This window comes from Lipotes vexillifer, unplaced genomic scaffold (genome assembly GCF_000442215.2).
Source record: "Lipotes vexillifer unplaced genomic scaffold, Lipotes_vexillifer_v1.1 scaffold1512, whole genome shotgun sequence".
Lineage (NCBI taxonomy): Eukaryota > Metazoa > Chordata > Mammalia > Artiodactyla > Lipotidae > Lipotes > Lipotes vexillifer.
This window is the reverse complement of record NW_006774194.1, coordinates 366,369-378,877: the sequence shown is the minus strand read 5'-3', so window position 1 is coordinate 378,877 and position 12,509 is coordinate 366,369. Positions and strand designations below refer to the sequence as shown.

General features: G+C 38.3%; 1 protein-coding gene and 1 pseudogene across 1 annotated transcript; both read right to left on the bottom strand.

Moving 5' to 3' along the window:
* Nucleotides 1-315: 315 nt before the first annotated feature.
* On the bottom strand, nt 316-3,766 carry LOC103076953 (E3 ubiquitin-protein ligase RLIM-like). Its single transcript, XM_082930835.1, is given in 4 exon segments — nt 316-796; nt 881-2,045; nt 3,395-3,632; nt 3,719-3,766. Coding segments are annotated over 4 exon segments (1,932 nt in total).
* Nucleotides 3,767-9,810: 6,044 nt separating this feature from the next.
* LOC103076680 (serine/arginine-rich splicing factor 2 pseudogene) lies at nt 9,811-10,367 on the bottom strand (annotated as a pseudogene).
* Between the last annotated feature and the right edge of the window lie 2,142 nt (nt 10,368-12,509).

Below are 12,509 nucleotides of genomic sequence, written 5' to 3'. Positions count from 1 at the left end.
ATTCAGATTGTTATATTTAAACATAAATAACTCTAAAAGTGGACATGAGGCAGGTAACTTGTTTGTCCATCACTATAACACTTTTTTTTTTGCGTTATGCAGGCCTCTCACTGCTGTGGCCTCTCCTGTTGCGGAGCACAGGCTCCGGATGCGCAGGCTCAGCAGCCATGGCTCATGGGCCCAGCCGCTCCGTGGCACGTGGGATCTTCCTGGACCGGGGCACGAACCCATGTGCCCTGCATTGGCAGGCATACTCTCAACCACTGCGCCACCGGGGAAGCCCTATAACACTCTATATTGCTGAGAATTCAGATCTCAATTAGAATTTTCACTCTCATTGATATCCACTACTTGCTCACGACAAATAGGACAGGTAGAGTTCTCAGACAGCCAGCGATCAATGCAGTGAATGTGATATTCATGGGAGCAAGGTAGGATGCGAAGCTTGCTGTTTTCTGTGTACTCTGTAATGCAAATGCTACAGGCTTTTAATGCATCATTTTCACCAAAAGATCTTACAGCCAAGTTGTCAATCTGTGCTTTGGTCAGTCCTGTAGTTTGGTATAGATTATTTTCATTTAAGAGGAAAAACTGTTGCAGATTATGGGAGGGCCCAGAGTCATTTTCATCAAATATTACTGGGGTCATTCGTCTACTCCCTTGCATGGTCTCTGATGATACGTCTGATGATAAGTTTCTTTCTTCACTGCCTTCAAACATCAGTGAGCTAATTCCTGAATTTTCATCACTTGAGCTGGAACTGGAAATAGGACTGGAACTGGAAATAGGACTGGAACTGGAAATAGGACTGAAACTGGAAATAGGACTGGAACTGGAAATAGGACTGAAACTAGAAATAGGACTAGAACTGGAACTAGACATACAATTGGGGCTTGAATGACAAATCAGTGTGGAACTTGAATGGGTATCATAGCGAGGATTTGAATCACAACAAAATCTACCACTACTACTACCATTAGGACCATCTCTTCTATTTGGTGACTCCCCCCATTCCATGTTTTGACTTGGAGGTGAGACACTATGCTCTAAATTACTGTCACTGTCCATAAGGTTACTTGAGTTACTAAATTCTGTCATTGTCTGCCTTAACATGCTCTGAATTGGAACAGATGTTGTATCATTTAAGCTAGTATTTAAAATTATACAAACGGGATTTCTGATGGTATTGACATAAGCTCTCACATCTGCCTGCTCAGAATGTGAATACATATGCCTCAGTCCTTGTTCACTTTCAGAAGTGACAGTGTTGTTTGGTGTCTCAGATGTTAACTGAGTTCTACTAGCTCTGCTGTCTCTCTGAGAATATGCTCCAGAATGAACTTGTCCTACTTCAAGATTGAAGAGTATGGTTCCCCAAGATTCACCACTGCCGGTTGTATCTGGAGAATTTTCTCCATGAACGGCATTCCTTGTTCTAGAAGTTTCAATAAGACCACTATTTTGCAACTCAAATCCAGTCATTTGCTGTCTCAATATTTCTTGGTGCTCAGTTCTAGAAAATCTCGCATTCTCACTTACCAGAGGCTGCTCAAAAGTCTGAGATGGTATACTATGATTAAGTCTTTGTACAGTTTCCCTAAGTGAACGTGGAGGCGACCAACTTTCAATTCTTGCTCTGGTTCTCCGATACTCTGGGCTCCTACTTCTTGCTCTTCTCTGACTTCTGGTAGGTGGGAATTCCATTAATGTTTCAGTTGTATCTTGTTCAGACATAGATGGTCTTGTAAATATTGATTCAGATTGTGGATTTTCCACTTGCCTTTGGCTGTCTTCCATATTTTCTCTTCTGGGAAGTCTTGCAGATGCTACATATTCATTCTCTGGATTTGGACTCCCATTATCAAGGTTAAAATTCATTTCTAAACTGAATATGAACTGATCACTTTTAGGATTAATTTAGCTCTCTTCTCTCCAAGATTGGTTTTCTCTTTGTCCACTTGTCATATTTTCAGTTTGTCCAGAACAGTTAAGCCAGTCTATTATAGAGTCACCACTAGACACATCATCTGAAGAGTCTCCTCTATCTGTTAACAAAGAAAATGGGGAGGGTGCATAAAAGAACTACCAAAATTAGAACCATCATAAAATAGCACTCTGAAACTTTGTTTCAAAAACAAAGAGAAAATGAGAATTTAAATACTCAGATGTTTTAAACTGATTTCACATTTATAGAGTTAATATTTTATAAACTACACTGTCTAGATTTATAAGTAAAGGTAGAAAAGTTTCAATTCCATCTGAAAATAGTGAGGTAATCCTAGATAAACTTAGAGAATTTTTTTAAAAAGGGAATCTGGAGGAAGTCTGTTTTTCAGTATTTCATCATATACATAGCCCTGTGTACCACTGTAGGAGGAATGTCAAGAGACTTTTTTTTCAGTCCACTGTTAAAACACTAATGCAATTAAACAAGGTAAACACCAGTTAAGGTACAATGCTAGTATTTTAGTTCAATTTACATTATTGTCTAATTTTCATTAGTCTCCAACATTACTATTTCTAGGCTCTTCATTTATGTGCTTTTGATAATATATAAGCTGTTTTAAAATATAAGATTATTGCCCAAACACAAACAAGTTTTACAGGTTTAAAAGAGTTTGAATTTTGAATACTTCTTAATGTTACCAAGATTTTTAATTGACATTAAATTGAAGGTCAGATCAAATGAATAGACTGAACCTAGCATGGTACATATAAGACCATACTCAAGAACCAAAGTATTATAGTATCCTCTTCATTGGACAGTAAAATCCTCTACTTCACACTGGGAGAGAAGGCACCAGACCTGAGGTTCGAGCAGGGTTTCTCAGCCTTAGCACTATTGACATTTTGGTGCTGGACAATTCTTTGTTTTGGGGAGCTATCCTGTGCATTGTGGGATATTTGGCAGCATCCCTGGCCTCTGCCCACTAGATGCTAGTAACACCCATGCCTCCCCTGTGACAACCAAAAATATCTCTAGCCATTGTCAAATGTCCCCAGGTGTTGGAGAGAGCAAAATTGTCCCCAGTTGAGAACCACTTGATTAGAATATAAAATATTTCTGTTTGCTTTTTTTACATGTCTATGTAGAAAAAATAATTCAGGAAGTAGGAGGGACTTTCAATTGAGGTAGAAAACCAAGAAAAATACAAATAGGATACTTCACACTGTTTCCCGATTAAAACAACCCAAATGTGAATCAGGAAAACAAACATACCTTGACATTCTCACCAAAAATCAAGTAAATGACAGTTCTTTTTATGAGAAGTTACTTACCAAATTAATTTATGTCACTTCTGTATAATTTACTATTTACTATTATGAAGTTACTATTTACTATTTTGAAGTTCCTTATTCATCCCATCCTATTCCCTCCAAAAGCAAAATATACCTGTATTTTCATCTGAGGCTTCTGGTGGGTTTTCTTTAATTAGCTTTAGTCTTCTCAGCAACTCTTCTGTACTTTCACCTGGAATACCTAGAAGATTGCTGTCTCTCATAAATTTGTAATCTTCTTCACTCAGATTATTTACGAACCTGGAGAAATCTTCCCAAACCAATCGGTCTGTTTGACTTATGCGTTGGGCCGAAACTCCATCTCCTTCATCGTTGGAATCCGAGTTTTCCACCTTAATAAACAAGTGGAAAATTATCTGAAATTCACGACATAGTATTGAAATTCACCAACAGTCGTTTAGTTTTCTTCGCTTTCTACTTCCTGCCAGAGCGTCCGGTTCCGACGCAGTCGGATGACGCTCCGCATAGACTCCTCGCTTCTCCCGTCCCCGACTCAGTTCTGTAGCCCCTGGTGACGCAACGATTGGGAGCCGCTTCTATCCCAGAACTTGCTAGACGTTGCCTAGGCACCCGTTATCTTCCCCACTGTTACCAAGTAGGGACTGGATTCAGGTTAAGGTTTCATTTCATTCAAAACCAGCCAATGTTACTGACGGTTTATAGTGTACCAAGCACCATCCTTCACCTCGTTTCACCCACATGAGCCTATTCTCAGGTTTTCAGGAGGCGTTTTCAGGCTCTGATGCTCTATTTATTCGTTACATTACATATGACTGCCTTCTTCAAAATGCCATGCCAAAGTCAGCCTAGTTAAATGCAGCAATTCTCATTTTCAGGTGCCCAGGGACCTCCGCCTTTTCTCTTCATGAATTTCTCAAATCATAGACTCTCACTAAGAAAGCCCACAAGTTTTGATAATTTACCAGGGCCCTAGCTGAGTCTCTTTAGTGTGTCCTCTCCCTTTTAACTGTTAATGGCTTCATCTTGCATTATACGGTCCTTCAATCTTGTTTCAAACAAACAAACAAGAAACACCAAAACTTTGGCAGGCTTTTCTGCTCAGCCAGGGAATTCCTTCTCCACAAAAGCATCAGGTTCATTTTTGTCCTCCTTTCTCATAAATATTATAAATATTACTTAAACAAAACTAGCCAGAACATCACAGGAACTTTTAAGACAGATACATAATAGTTACTTTGTGTGCCACAATGAGTACTGACTTTGCTGATTTTGTTGCATGCATCACCTGAAAGGCTTGGTGAAAATAAAATAATGCTCATTTGCAATGCTATCTGAAGGAGACCTCTAAGAACTTCTGGACTCAATATTACCAGCCCCACTTAACACTTGTTTAGGAGCTCTTTGATCAACTTATTCATGTAAAGACAAGATTTGGCTGCTGAATTTGAGACTTTATTCAATTTGACTTATTTAATAATTAATCCATCCAACATAAACTGGGTCAGTTATTGCCTTAGTGGCTAGAGATATGTCAATTGTTGAAGCAGTTTGTACTCCCAAGTAATTCACACACCAGGTGAGGGAAACACCACATAGAAACTATCAAAATACAGTATATTTTATAATAGATTTATATATGCAGTATTGTGTAAGTACAGAGAACTGTGTAGCAATTATTTAATGGGAGTTGGGGAATGTTTCACAGAGGTATTATATTTAAATCTGAATCTTTAAATATAATTATACTTTCTATAGATGGAAAGTGGCAGTTATGTGTTGCTAGAGAAAGACTGTCAGATGGAAGAAGTAGACTTGAAAGACCTTGGCTTGTTTGGGCAACTGTGGCCACAATTTGGGGGTTGGGTGGAAATGTGGAGTTAATCTCAGAAAGAATAATTGACACAAACTATAAGTTGAGTTTTGATGTTTTTCAGGTAAGAAATAGGACACTGATTAAGATGTTTTGGTATTTTTTTGAGAACAAGCAGTAGATTTTATTTTTGTCTGCTTAGTGTCCCCTTAACATACTTATGCTAATAGCATCCTGATTTTCATGGGGGAAAAACTCATTCTACAATCTTAGTCCACTTGGTTTAGGTTTAGCTGAATTCACTGCCATGGCTAGAGGAAAGGACACATGATGCAGCCGTATCCAATCAGTATATCTCAAATTGGTTATGGTAATTGGTTTAAGCATGGGCATGTGACCAAAAGTACATTTAAGAGTTAAATCTGAGATGTTAGCTAGAACTACTGAAAATGAGAAATCATTTTCCACTGCGGTTGTTAAGCTGGTAGGATATAAACCTGAAGATGCTTGTGGCTATGTTATGTCCCAAGAATGAGGAACATTGACATAAAGAGACAGAGGAAAACAATAACGGAGAAAGAGCAAGATACCTGAGAAAAAATTGAGAAATACCTGAAGCCAGATGTGCCTTAAGTTTTTTAGATCTGTAAAACAACATATTTCGTTTTTAAAATGTAAGCTTGTGAAAGATTCCTGCCACTTATCATTAGAAGGCTCCTAATAGTTGTAACAGGAGAGCCATATGATTGGTGATGTAATTAGATGTCAAAAAGTAATTTGATACAGGGGAGGGGGTCACGGAATGAGTGAAACATGTGTGGGAGATTAAGTGGTACAAACCTCCAATTACAAAATAAAGGAGTCAAGGGAATGAAATGTACACTGTGGAGAATATAGTCAATAGTAATGTAATATCTTTATATGGTGACAGACGGTAACTAGACTTGTGATCATTTTATAATGTACAGAAATATCTAATCACTGTGTTGTGCACCAGTGACTAACATAGTGTTGTAGGCCAAGTATACTTCAAAAGACAAACAAACAAACTAATAGCAAAAGAGATTAGATTTGTGGTTACCAGAGGTGGGTGGGGAGGTTGGATGAAGATGGTCAAAAGGTACAAACTTCTAGTTACAAGATAAATAAGTATAGGGATGTAATGTATAACATGATTAATATAATTAAGACTGCTGTATGTTGCATATGAAAGTTGTTAAGAGTAAATCCTAAGAGTTCTCATTACAAGGGGAAAATATTTTTTTTCTTTTATTTTGTATCTATATGAGGTCATGGATGTTTGCTAAACTTATTGTGGTAATCATTTCATGATGTATGTAAGTGTAGGGGAACAAAACTTTCCACCACAAAATGTTTCTTTGGTATGCAGATTATTTCAAGCTGAAAAAAAATCTAGGCCCAAAAGTCTCAGGAAGAAACTTTGACCCTGCTCCTAACTGCCTAAAAAAATTTAGATAGAGGGCCAATTATTCCCCAATAGAGCTATCACCAGAGATATCTACAAAGAATATGGGCTAGTAGTGGTAGGAGAAACTCAGCAGGGCCTAGAGATCAGAGTCCACTCTGTGTCCATTGTCTCTCTACATGGCCCATCTACCAAACATTTGCTTTTCCATCTTCATATAAATCACCTTGCTCCCATGTGAAGTCTCAAACACTACCCACAACATCCTCTTTTATTTTTAGCTGAAGATCATATTTAAGGTGAGGGTTTCAGTCATATTGGTTATTCAGTTTTCCTGGGTCTCTCCCATATGTACATGTTATTAAACTTTGTTTGATTTAATGACATGTACATGTTATTAAACTTTGTTAGTTTAATTCTTATACCAGCCAGAAGAATCTAGAAGGGTAAAGGAAAATTTCTTATTGCCCAACATAAGTCAAATCATTATGCTGTACAGTAAGTCCCCTACAAAGGAACGAATTCCATTCCAAGAATGCGTTCATAAGTCCAATTTGTTTGTAAGTCCAACAAAATTAGCCTAGGTACCCAATTAACACAATTGGCCATATAGTACTCTACTGCAATAGGTTTATAATACTTTTCACACAAATAATACATAAAAAACAAAAAATAAAACATTTTTAATCTTACAGTACAGTACCTTGAAAAGTACAGTAGTACAGTACAACAGCTGGCATACAGGGGCTGGCATCGAGTGAACAGGCAAGAAGAGTTACTGACTGGAGGAGGGAGAGGAGGTGGGAGATGGTGGAGTTCAGGGATCGTCAGCAACAGGAGATGGAGGGCAAGCTGCATTTTCGCTCATGCCTGACACTGATGCACACGTTCTGGTTCCTTGCTGGATTCAGTTCTATCTAGCTTCTTTTCTCGTCATAGATGACATGGTAGCACTGGATTGCGTTCTGAATGGCTGCTGCAACCTTTGTGTACTGTTCTTTGTTTGGATCCTATGCCTCAAAAACTAACAGTGCCTCCTCAGATAAAGAAAATCCCCTTGCCGTTTCCCGCATGGTGAATCTCTTCGGTTCCTCAGTTATTTCTTCTTCCTCTTGTCTCTCTTCATCCTTTCTCTGGGCTGCCAATTCCATCTTCTCGCCTTGCTCCACTCTCTCAATTATTTTCAGTTTTGTTTCCATCATTATCACTGCTTCTTAGCAGTACCAGCTACATCATCACTGCTTTTATGCTTGCTTCGGGACATCCTGGGCTTGAAATAAAGATACTGTACTACTGTATTCTATACAGTACTGTAAAGTACACAAAAGCACAACCACTTGTAGAGGATGCATACACATGACAATGTACACCAGACACGTGAGCTAAGTTACGTGATTGGACATGTGACCACACGTTCACATATTTGACCTTTCACAACTTAAAAGGTTCGTATGTAGGGGACTTACTGTATGCCTTAAACTTAGACAGTGCTAAATGTCAAGTATATCTCCATAAAACTGGAAGAAAAAAACAAGTAACTTATAACAAAATTGCCATGTAAAACTTACTTGCTTTTGTCCATTCTATAAAGTTAACATGTTTATACAATTTGTTTAATTGGATTTAATTTTTATGAAAAAATAAGCGAACAGAATTTTTCTGTCATTTATTTGTTTAATAAGTATTTATTAGGCTTTGAAATTCTGTAAAGTTGAAGGAAATGAACATTTTCATTTGATTATGAATGAAATGTGGTTATGACATATAATGTTAATATTGTGAATAAATTTCCTACTTCTTTGTACCATGAGGTCCTTTCAGAATGTCCCTATTTTAGTATGTGTTTCATTTATTATACAATGTATTCTGATACCTTGGCCCAGTAATACTCATTTAATTCTCATATGAAGAGAAAATATCCTGAGTTAAAGTACCACTGAACATTTGACTCATATTAAGAAACAGAATGGTCCTGGTGGGAACTAAAATGTCTTTCACCGATACCTTACTAATGAGTGAGATAATGTTATGTGACCAATTAGCTCCCTGATGGGATTTTTAGGATGCCTAAATTTAGCAAAGTCTTAGTGTAAGTGTGTACTTATGTGTGTTCTTGCATGTATATGTGTGGTGTATTTAAAAAGTTTTAACAGATGTTTGGTTAGGTTAATAACCATTGGCTTAAGTGTGGTTTCTGGATACTAGTAATAGGTCTATTTCACTGAAGTTTTGAAAGTTCCTCTACAGTGTGAACATACTTTATTCTAGAACTTTGAATTCCTATAACACTATAGTTATTGTCTACTTTAAAGTCTTGTTTTTAATATTTGTTCTATGCATAAACAAAAAGATACAGCATGTTGTTTAGCACTTAGAAAGTTACAATTTACTTCTTAACATTTTTCGTATTTAAGTTCATAACTGAAGATGGTCAGATTGACCACTTTGGGAGTGAAAGGAAAAAATAAAGGCATATTTACTTTTAAATTCACTTGCTAGATGTGCTTACTGTATGCTCTGTTATATATGCAAGGCCAGGGTGACTGGAAGTGCAATTGTCAGGCTTTTTCATAAACTGGATAACCATTTGTTTCTGCGCAGCACATTACCTTTACATAGGAGCAATCAGGAGAAAAGGTGAAATAGGCAAGCATTCTGCACTACAGAATACCACCTTTAACAGCTAACCAGCATTACTCAACTGCTGTACAGCTGTGTCTAGTGCACAAAAATACATAAGCGATTAGAGCTATGTTTGATAAATAAACCTTTTAAAAAAATTCTTTTCACCTTAAATGTCTCTATACCAGTGCAGGTCCAGATTACCAGTTAAACCCAAAGGTAAACAGCACATGTAAATAAATGTATAATAACTTCAAGGAGGTCTTTATTTTTAAAAGAATGATGGCAATGATGAGTCAATCACTAGACAGTTTTTGACGACTCAGAAAGAAAAGGCTGCACACATTTTCTTAAGTCAGGAGGACCACAAATTAGATAACAATCTGTTTACTTTCAAACAAAATGCAGTCAAGAGAAATGAAGTTTTACCTCAAACATTCAAACCAATAATAACTTGAAGTTGTTCACCTCACTAACTTAGAAGATGGTTGAATAACAGCAACAAAATACCCTACAAAATGAGGTTTACCACTGAGGCAAAACTTAAAACAAGTAAAAACTAATACAACATGCTAAAGAATAACCTTTTCAACAGCTAGTGGCTTATTTCAAGGACTGTTTGATCACCTGAGAATGTTGCTCCCCTCCCCTCTCCCGAAGTCCTCAGGTTGTTTGCTAATGACTCATTATCCTAATGGAGCACCACTCCTTCCTCTTTAGGAAACTTGGAGGGATTTTTCAATTGTGATCAGGACTTGGGCTTTTTTCTGGTGTAAGGCTTATGGATCTAGACCTGGACGTGGTTGCTGAGGAAGATCTGGACCCAGAGGAGGACTTGGACTTGGAACTTCGAGTAGATCTGGATCTAGAGGTTGATGGAGATCTATCATCAGAGCAGGATGGAGACTTCGCATGGCTGAAGGGAGATCGACGCTGAGATCAAGATCGGCTCCTGCTGCTGGAACGACAGTGGCAAGGAAGCCTCGGGCTGCGGCTCTGGGTGGCCATCCAGCACGATCCCGTCAAGGGCATCCATGGCATACTTGGCGTGGCGCTTGTCATGGAAGCAGACGACAGCAAAGCCACTTACTCTTTGGTGACGCGGTCCCATGGGATGTACACGTCGCCAATGCTCCCATACTTCTCAAAGACGTGCCTCAGGGTGTTGGGTGAGGTGCGGTAGGTCAGATTGTCCAACTTGGGGGAGATCATGCCGTCCACGTTGGGAGGAGGGCAGCTGTAACTCATGGCCTTTGCGTGCTCAGCTGGGGCCCCGCAAACTGAATTCTGTCTGAGCAAGCGGCAGTCTGACAAGGCTGAGAGCATGGCCCAGGCGTCATAACGGTTGCCATGATTTTATTCTGCCTGAAGCTCCTCCTCTTTGTATCAGTTACCATCAGCGTGTGGCTGCGTAGAGAAACAAGAATGTTCCATCCGCCTGGACTATCTTCAGGGCTGAGACCCCCTGAGGAACAGCTCTGTACCAGTTTTTCTTTTTTTAAGGGAAAGTTCATGACTGTAACATCATTATATGACTTTCCCAGTATGTTTCTAAACACCCAGATTCAATTATGGATAAAAGTATATACATATAGATATAATTATGTGATGAAGTACATGGCAATGCTGATTCACGTATGCTAGAAACATTTGTCTACTTTAGAGACAAAAAAATACCAAACAAATCATGAACAGATAGGGTGATTCAGTAATACTAACAGGCAAGGAGAACATGAGAGCCACCTACAAGGTGTGAACTGTAATCAGAAACTCAATATGGGTCCCTTATTATGCTTGAAAAAAACAAAAGAGTCAAAGTTGTCATGATCTGTGATTCCAAATTATATAATTGAATATAACTCAGATTACTAAAATTAAACTTTCTCATTAATTAACCAGATATACTTTCTGATGGAATAAGTTCATTTGATGTGACTTTCATTTAAAAAATTTTTAGAATTAACATTTCATCAAATTGTTGACAAGGCATCTTATGTATCATATCCATGGGACTCTAAGAAATGAGCTTGACAATGATAGGGGTAGAAAATAGTATTCCATTAAGTATTTCTCACCTGCAATGAACATTGTGTGCTCTTTACAAGTGGCAAGGAAGGGGAAATTTCCCCCTCTACCCCTCTTGAGTTCTTGTGCCTGGACTAATAAGAAAATTGGCACAAGGCAGATTAACAGGAGAAAAAGAAACACGTTTTAATTCTTGTGCACAGAAGTCTCATAGAAATGGGACCTAAGGAGTAGCCAAAGCAGGAAGCTTTTATACTTTTTAGATAAATGATAAATTTGTGAGGAGTTGACAGGACAAAGAAACTTAGGCTTTTGGTGCTTAATTAGTGAAAAATCTAAACAGAGTTTGGGCTTGGGGTAGTCAGTTAAAGAAGTAATAAGGTTTGTTTATACAGGCTTCTCTGCCTGAATTCCCTGTCTCTGGTGATAAGGTTGTCCTTCTACCTCCAGATGCAGGGAGAGCACCTTTCACATGAGAGATTTATCTCCTGCTTTCAGAGGGACAGAGAAGAAGTATCTTGTGTCCCTTTTGTACTGGCTGTTTCTTAAGTAACTTTAATTTAAAATAATCAATATGCCATTGATTGGCATTGTTGGACCCCAACAAAAGCCACAGCATCTTCTGCACATTATTAATTCCTATGTATGTGCTCTGGTTATCCACTACTGCATAACAACCTACATCAAAATTTAGTGGCTGAAAAAAATTTATCATTATTTTATCTCATAATTCTAAGACACTGGAATCCAGGCAGGGCTTGGATTAAGATGACAGGGCTTAATTTCTTAAGCTTCTTTCTTAAGCTTCTTAATTTCTTAGGGCTTCTTTCTTCATTTTATTAGCTGAATTAGCTAAGGAGTCTGGGACGGCTCTTTTGGAACTATTGGGTGTTGGCTGGTTCCTGTCTCCCACCCCCACCCCCCTTTCCAGAGCCAGTCCATGTAGTCTGGTAGATTTTTTTTTTCAACCCTTGCTTGCAGTTGATCCACACCTTTGAAAATGTCTTTCCAGAGACTTCCCTGGTGGAGTGGTGGATAAGACTCCGCACTCCCAATTCAGGGAGCTGGGGTTGAATCTCTGGTCAGGGAACTAGAAAAAAAAATTATTATTTTAGAATTTTATTTTTTTTATTTTTTATACAGCAGGTTCTTATTAGTCATCCATTTTATACACATCAGTGTATACATGTCAATCCCAATCTCCCAATTCATCCCCCCAACACCCCCACCACCACTTTCCCCCCTTGGTGTCCATACATTTGTTCTCTACATCTTTGTCTCTATTTCTGCCCTGCAAACTGGTTCATCTGTACCATTTTTCTAGGTTCCACATATATGCGTTAATATACGATATTTGTTTTTCTC